Source organism: Muntiacus reevesi, chromosome 5 (genome assembly GCF_963930625.1).
Source record: "Muntiacus reevesi chromosome 5, mMunRee1.1, whole genome shotgun sequence".
In the NCBI taxonomy this organism is placed as follows: domain Eukaryota; kingdom Metazoa; phylum Chordata; class Mammalia; order Artiodactyla; family Cervidae; genus Muntiacus; species Muntiacus reevesi.
In genome coordinates this window covers 47,646,607-47,654,449 of record NC_089253.1, presented here as the reverse complement: position 1 = coordinate 47,654,449, position 7,843 = coordinate 47,646,607, and the positions used below count along the sequence as shown (strand labels likewise).

Below are 7,843 nucleotides of genomic sequence, written 5' to 3'. Positions count from 1 at the left end.
GCAGAGGAGGCCGCCGATTGGTCGACGCTGCTGATTGGCCGACGCGGGAGCCACTCGCGGCCGCCGCTGCGTCGGGCTGCGCTCGTGCGGGCTCGGCTCGGCTCGGCTCGGCTCGGCTGCGCGGCCGCGGACGGACGGACGGGCGTGCGCGGGGGGCGCGGGGCGCGGGCCTCGGCGGCGGCGGCGGCGGCGGCGGCGGCGGCGGCAGGCTTCTGCCCCCGCCCGCCCGGCCTTCTCGCAGGGCGGAGGTAGCGCGCGCCGGCCGCAGCTGAGCGGGCGCAGGCGCGGGGGGCGGCGGCGCGGGGGCGGCGCGGGGTCTGGAGCGAGCGCGGCCCGCCGGGCGCCGCCGACCCGGCCAGCCGACGGACGGACGGACTCGCGCGGACGCGGCCCCTCCCTGCCGCCGCCCGCCCGCGCGCCCGCCCGGGGCGCCCACTCGCCGGCGCCGGGCCCGGGAGCGATGACATCGACGGGGAAGGACGGCGGCGGGGCGCAGCACGCGCAGTATGTGGGGCCCTACCGGCTGGAGAAGACCCTGGGCAAGGGGCAGACAGGTGCGTGCGCGCCGGCGGGGCCGGGGCCGGGGGCCGGGGCGCCGGGGGACCGTGGGGGCCGGGGCGCGCGGGGCCGCGGAAGGAGGCCGCCCCGAGCTGGGCGCCGCAGGCCGGGCCCGCGGCTCCGGCCCGGAGCCGCGAACAATAGGCGGCCAGGCGCCCAGGCCCGCCGCGGAGTGCCGCAGGCCGCGCGGTTGCGGTCGGCCGGGCGCGGCCCAAGGACACGCGGCGCGAGCGGCGGGGCCCGGGCCGGGCCAGCGCCCCTCGGCCCGGCTGCAGGTGCGCGGGCCCGGCCGCATTGTGAGCCCGAGCGGCCCGGCCCATTGTGCCGCGGGAGGAGGGGGCCGGGCGGGAGCCCATCTGCCGTCTGCCGCGGCCGCGCTAATCGGCGTGCTGCCCGAGCAGCTGCGTCCCGGGCCGCGCGCCCCCGGCCGCGACCCCAACTCCGGCGGCCGGCGCGCGGGGAGGTCACCGCGCGCGTCCTGCGGGGACCGGCCGCTCCGGCCAGGCCGGGTCCTCCCTCACGGTGGGAGTGGGAGAGCGCCCGGGCCACTCACGGGGCTGGACAGCGCCTCTCTCTCCTCCCCTCCTCGGCTCGGAATGTCTGCGACACTGCGCTCCCCCGGGGGAGGGAGAGGGCGGCTGCTGACGGGCCCGAGCGCAGAGCCCGGCCCGGGGATCCCACGCAGGCAGCGGAGCAGACCCCGGGCGAAGGGGAGGAGGGGGCTCACCGGCTGCTCCTGGCCGGCGGTCTTTCTGGCGGTTGGGTTAGACCCGGCCGGCGGCCAGTTCCCCATCTGCTTTGTGAGAGGCTGCGCTCAGCCATTTTCCTCTTGCTCCTGGATGGGCCTCTCTCGCGGCCCAGAGGTCCAATCGGCAGTGCCTCCTTCCCCTGTCTCCCTGGGAAGTTCCTTGGACCTCCGAGGAGGGTGCGGCAGGCTCGCGGTCCAGGAGGGAGCCGCTCCAGCCAGGGACGCTGCTGGCCCTCCCCAAGGCCCCCAGGGTGGCCCACAGGCGGAGCCTGGAGGTGGGAGGAAGGTGGGCCAAGCTCGGGCTGGGTGGGGGTGGGGTGGGGGCTGTGATGTAGCTGAGGTGGAGAGAGGGTGCCTGGGCAGGGGAGCTGGGTGCTGTCCCTCTGCCCAGGCACCTGGGGCCCGGGCTGTAGTGCAGGCATTGGAAGTGGGGGCGGCGGACCCGGGTTCAAGGAGGAGGTGGCAGACAGCCCATGTTCAACTGAGTTCAAAATACGCATGTTTCCTGGGAGAAACAACCGTCGTTGGTGAAATCCTCAATGGGGGAGGGGCGTGGGGCAGCAGAATGCAGGAGGCAGTGAAATAATCTAATTGTCGTACCAATAAAATGTTATTATAAGGAAACATCGGCCTGTAAGTGATGACAGCAGTGAATTACACGGCAGCGTTGTCTCCGTGGGTAGGGCTGGTCTCCGTACTCTTCATTGAGTTATTCTGTCGTGCGGTTAATTACAGGAGGTTTCCACTGTAATTAACAGTAATGAACACAAAAGGATGTGTGTGGTGTGTGAACAACAGGCCCCGTGATGTTTAGAAGCAGCTCCTCCGGCCCCTGTCTCAGAGTGGGATCCGCTCTCTGGGTGAGGCCCCTCTGGGGGTCTGTCTGTCCTTGCTCCTCTTGGCCTGAGTGCTTAGAGCTGCCTCTGGAGACCCTGATGGTTGGAGTGCCAGCTTCCTGTTGGCCCGTCTCTCTGTCCCTTCTGTAGCAGGGTCACCTAGAGTTTGGTGGACACAGAGCTTCGTGGCCTGCATCCACCAGGCCTGCTCACTTGGCCTGCAGGCTGCTCTTTGGCAGCAAATGCCCAGAAAGCTGTGACTTCCCAGGCCTATCCCTTCTCTCCCGAGATAACTGCCTGACCTTATCTGGGGGCCAGGCTTCTTGCCCGGAGCTCTCGGGGAACAGTGCACTGCGGGGGAGCAGCTCCCCCTGAGCTGTGCGGACCCCCCCAGGCCTGGGGTGCGGGGGGGTCCAGCCCAGCCCCCCTCGTCTCATGGACACCTCCGACCTCCCCATGTGTGGCCCGCCCTCTGCCAAGGTTCTGTAAAGGGGAGCTGAGGGTAGACGTCAGGGTAGTGGGCCGCGTGCAGTGGCTGATCCGGCCACGTTGACCCTGTGTCCCGGGGGCGGGGTTCCTGTTGGGAGGTGGGCCCGCCGCTCTCTCTCGAGACACTGCTTTTGGGGAATCAGATATGGGGCGGGGGGATGCCACAGGCGTGGGAGGCAGGTGTGGACAGAGCCACCTCCTCCGTCTGGCTCGACATCCCTCTGGTGGCTGGCAGGGTCCAGTTCGCACTTCTGTCGCGCCTCTGTAGCCACGAGTGGTTCTGTTTTGCTCCCTTGGTGTTGGGCTCCGGGAGAGGGTCCGTCACTCCTGCAGTGCTGGGCCTCCCCGTCAGGGCTGGCGAGGTGGTCAGGACGTCATCTCTGCACAGCTGTCCTTAGTGGCCTGGCATTACCTCTGTAGGCAGCCTGGTGAGGGCCCTCACCCCAGCTGCACCATGGTTCCCGGTCGGTCGGGGGACAGGGCCGTCCAGGCCTGCGAGGCCGGTGTCGTTCAGCAGGGTGGAGTCCACTCGCTTGTCCAGGAGAGGCCTCTTCAGCTGGGGGGTGGCGGGGAGGCACCCCCAGAGGGCGGGGAGGCCGGGAGGGGCTGTGCCATCTTCACTCCCCCAGGGCGCAGCAGACCCGGCGCGGGGGGCTCAGCGCCCGTCGGCCAGGAGGACCCTGGGGAGGACAGCAGGGAGGTGGGGCACCGGGGTCCACGGGAGGAGGTGGAGTCCACCCTTGGAAACCCCTCGTCCAGCGGGGAGGAGATGGGGGCTGAGACGGGGCTCTCGGGCGAGGGGTCCGTCCAGCTAAAGAGGGAAGAGGGAATCGGGGGGCCGCCCTGCTGCCCGTGGGCACGCTGGTGGGGAGAGCCCCTCCAGGCTCTCAAGGGACCCTTGGGAGAATTAACGTGGGTGCTGGTGGCAGGCAGGCTGGAGGGCACTCCTGGGATGGGATGGGGTAGGTGAACGAGGGAGACTCAGGTGAGCTGGGAAGAAAGACAGGTGTGAGCTGGAGGGAAACAGGTGAGCTGGGAAGAGGCAGGTGTGAGCAGGAGAGACAGGTGAGTTGGAGGGAGGGTTTGCAGACCCTGGGGTGACCCGTGGCTCAGAGCAGGATGGGGGCGGAGGGGCAGGCAGAGGTGGAGATGGGCGGGGAGGTGTGCAGGGCTGTGTCCGCTTCAGGAGGCTGAGCAGAGGGAGGTGGCTGTGCGGCCAGCCAGTGGCCACAGCCCGTCAGCCCTGGGGATGGTCAGGGAGGGGCTGGCCCAGGAAACAGCCTGGGGTGCCATGGGGGGCTGAGGCCCGGAGGAGTGGGCATCCCGCGTGGGTGGGCAGAGCAGGCTGGGTAGCGTGGGCCTCCACTGGCCGCACGTGGACCAGCTGTCCTGTCCGATGGTCAGCGTGGTCGGCAGGCCACGCCGCCCTTTGCTGTGGGTCCAGAGCCTCCCACTCTGTATCCCAGGCCAGACCCAGTCCGTCTAACCCACTCTATAAGCTGGGAGCGGGCTCAGAATCTGAACTTGGTCCAGGACAGTGGCTCCCAGGGGCCGTGGGAAAGCCCACGATGCTCACGGCACCCTGGTTAGACGTTGGCACCCTGTCCTGGAGGAGCTGTGGGCAGAGCTGGGGGGCAGTGGGGAGCCCACACCTATGCCCCTGCCTCCCAGGGGGGTTGGAAAGGCTTGGTGCCCCGTCAGTGACGCTGGGACAGACGCCGCTTGGCCGTCCTCCCGAGGCACAGTCCCTCCTCCAGGAAGCCCCTTGCCTAGGCTCGGAGCCGGCCCTGGGGGGCTGTGTTTGTCTGCACAGGGTCCCCGGGGTGATGGGGGGGGAGTCTCACCTCAGAGGGGGGGCCTTTTCCCGAAGGGATGGGAGGGTCCCGTGTGGACCGAGCCCTAGGACCCCGGTCCCAGAGTGTCCGCGGCCCACCGTGGTCCCCTGTGGCTCTGAACACCCCTGGGTTTTTGTGCACCCGCCCCGCCCCCTTGCCTCGTCACTGGTAGGTTCTGCAGAGAGGGGCGGGGGGCAGAGGCCTGACCTGCTCTGGCAGAGCTGGGTCCGACCGGGGCTCATCTACCCTGTGGGGTTTGCGGGGAGCATGGGGACCAGCGGCCCCCAGCACGGTGCGGGGGCCCGCTTCTGCCCACATGTGCCAGGCATTGTCTCTGGAGCTGTCTGTCCAGGAGTGGCTTGTGGACAGGGCCAGGCCTGGCTCTTCTGGAAGCAGCCAGGCCAACACTGGCCATGGCTCTGAGGCAGATCCTCACTCGGGGCTCCGGGGGGATCCCCCACTGGACAGGCAGCCATCTGACTGTGCTTCACGCAGAGGAGCGGAGGGTCTCAGACTCAGCCCCGGATGGCTGGACGGTGGCCAGGGCCTCCCCGAGCCTTGCTGGTGACTGGCAGGCTGGGCTGTACGTGTTGGGGGCATGTGTGCACTGGGGCCCTGGGGCTGGCTCCTCTGCCCTGGCCTGTCCCAGCCAACCTCGACCGCTGTGGGTGGGGTGGCGCGGGCTCGGCCAGGAGACGCCAGGTCCCGGCTGTCCACTCCACCTTCTCTGACTGCTGCTTCCCCTGGTTTTCCCTGCAGGCACCTGTCTGTGGGGAGGTCTCTGGGCCTGCAGGTGTCGGGGAGGAGAGTCTGGCGTCATGAGAGGCCGGGCAGCAGCCCCGGCCGCATCTTCTCTGCCTGCTGTGTGCCCCGCTCGCTGCCGGCACCTTCTGTGTGCCCGGAGCGGACAGGTCCTCCAGGGTCAGAGCCCGTGCACGGACAGCTTATGTGGGCCGTGCTGCCGTGCCCATGGGCCCAGGGAGGGTCCATGGCTGCCGGGCACCAGGAGTGTCCGGGGGACCTGGTGGCCACCTCGTGCTCCGGTCTGGAGAGCACCTTCTAGGCCAGTGGGCGCCAGAGGGTCGGGCAGTGCCCGCAGAGGCGGCTGCTCTCCGGCCGCCTGCTTACAGCGCCCCTTCCTGCCCGCTCCACCTGCACCTTCTGGCCGCTCTGAGCGGGGCCCCTCGGGGCCTGAGACCTCATGGGTCACGAGGCCCGCCTGTGACCCCTGGGCTGCTGCTATGGGCCTGGCCTCCCCCGCCATGCAGCCAGGCCCCCAGGCCCTCGTGGACGCCTTGTTCCTCGTGGGGCGATTCTGTGGCCACCGTCTGGAGGCTCAGACGGGGCCAACCCCTGTCTCTGGCACTCGAGGGGCTTTGAGCCCCAGCCCCCCCACCCCGCGGCCTCTGTGAGGCCACGATGGCCAATTGCAGCGCCGGACTCACCTGCGGTGCTCAGCGTCTAGCGGGCCAGCATCTGCCAGGGTCTATTGAGGGTCTCGGGGGAGGGGAAGGGCCTCCTGCACCTGTGGGTGGTCCCTGGTGTTGCCTTGGACTCTGCAAGAAGTCCTCGGACATGGAGTGGGCTGGCATCTCCGGGCAGGCCCTGCAGGGGAGCCCTCCCCAGTGCCAGGCTTGGCCAGCACCCCCGTCCCCTGCAGGCCGGCCGAGACAGCCAGGCCGCCTGCGCTGGGTGGTAGGCCCGGGGTGGGCCTCTGTGAGCCCAGCGCCCAGGTCCTGGCTGGGGTCATTGGAGCTGCCCACGGCCTGCCTGAGGCACCACCCCAGGCAGAGCTGCCGGCCACCAGGCAGGGCTGCGGGGCCAGCTGCCTCGGACTCGGGACAAGGCGGAGGCTGGGCTGGGGCTGACGCCCCGGGGACAAAGGGGGGATTGTCCGGGCTGGGCCCTGGGAGGTGGCTCCGGCCTTGTTCTGCAGCCTCTGAGGGGCCAGTGTTCTGGAGCCGGGCAGCTGGGAGCCCCGCGCAGGCCCAGGAAACGCCCTCCTCTTGCGGGTTTTCTTCCCGTCCCTCAGGGCCCCGGGAGGCCACTGCGCCTCAGTTTCTCCCCTGTGCCCTGGGGTGGGTCGGGGTCCCGAGATCAGTGCGTGTCCAGCACCAACGTGGGGTCCTGGGACACCCCTGGCTGGGGTGCTGGCCTGCACGGTCCCCAGGGCCCCGGCCCCGCCCCCGGCCGGACCCTGAGGACAGGGCACGCAGGCCTCTGCTACCCCCGGGGCTCAGCCAGGCCCGGGGTGAGTGCCGGCCCTCCTCACCCCGGGGCAGAGCTGGGAGGCCCGCCTGACCTGCATGACGTGGCCGGCACTGAGGACACGTCAGGATGTGGGCGGTTCTTGGGGGCAGCAGGAGGCTGCTCGCCCAGGAATGTGGCCTCTCTGGGGGCAGGCTTGGCCACAGTGCCCCTGGGTGACGCCAGAGCTGCTGGCAGCCGCCGGCTCAGTGGAGGAGCTGGAAGGTGGAGGCCGAGGCGGCGGAGCCTACTTGGGGGGTGGGGTGGCCACCGGGAACCAGTGGGTCCCTCCTGATGGTCCCTCCCGATGGCTGGCTTTGGCCTGAACCACAGGCCACGAGGTCAGAGCAGCCGCAGCCCCAAGGCTGCTGCTTCCTGCTCCTAGTTCCCCCTGAGCCGGACCCAGCAGTGCGTTGGGCCCGAAGGTCCAGCTTCCTCGGGCGTTGACTCTGGCGCCAGCTGGAGGCCGGGGCATGGGTGGGCAGGGCCGTGGGAGCCCGGGTCTGCAGAGGCCGTGAGGAGACCTGCCCACGGGGGGGGGCGCAGGCTCTGCCGCCCCCCAGCAGACTCCCCCCCGACCCGCCGTCCGGGCAGGCCTGTGAAGGAGCCGGGCAGCCTCGTGGGCCTGTTTCCTCCCTGCGGGGAGCGGGTCAGGTGCTGGGCGGGCAGTGCGGGCACCCGGGGATGCCCAAGGCCCCTGGAGAGGGCTGCATGTGGAGCTCCCCAGCCCCCGCCCTTCGGGGTGGGGTCCTTGGTGTGTTTGAGGAGCTGAGAGTCTTACACAGCCGTTCGGGAGTCCCTCGGTCAGCCCTGTGGAGCCGGGATGGACAGGGCGCCCTGTCCCAGGCCCACGGTGGCACCCCTGGGAGCCAGCCAGAAGGCACAGAGCGTCTGGGGTCTCTTGTCCGGGGTCTCTACGGTCAGCCTGGGTGCAGAGCCTGCAGGGCAGGACCCCCAGCCCAGGCTGTGCCGTGGGAAAGTCACGCGTCTCCAGGCCTCCGTTTCCTGTCCTGGCCCTGTGGTGGGGGGGGGGGTGGTGTGCCCCGAGGGGACGCGCCTGCTTGGGACTAGGGAGGGGGCTGGCAGCGGCGGTCACCCCTGGGCCGAATGCGCGGCCTCGGCTGGGGGCC

At 70.3% G+C, this 7,843-nt stretch overlaps 1 protein-coding gene across 8 annotated transcripts in view; it reads left to right on the top strand.

Moving 5' to 3' along the window:
- Positions 1-460: 460 nt before the first annotated feature.
- Positions 461-7,843, top strand: part of BRSK2 (BR serine/threonine kinase 2) — a 48,712-nt gene continuing 41,329 nt past the window's right edge. For all 8 annotated transcript variants that reach the window (XR_010663357.1, XR_010663355.1, XR_010663356.1 and 5 more), the window contains exon 1: positions 461-554. Coding sequence is in view for 5 of the 8 variants with exons in the window: in XM_065936633.1 (XP_065792705.1) it covers positions 461-554 (94 nt within the window). In the remaining 3 variants the exon portion in view is untranslated. The remainder of the gene's footprint in view (positions 555-7,843) is intronic.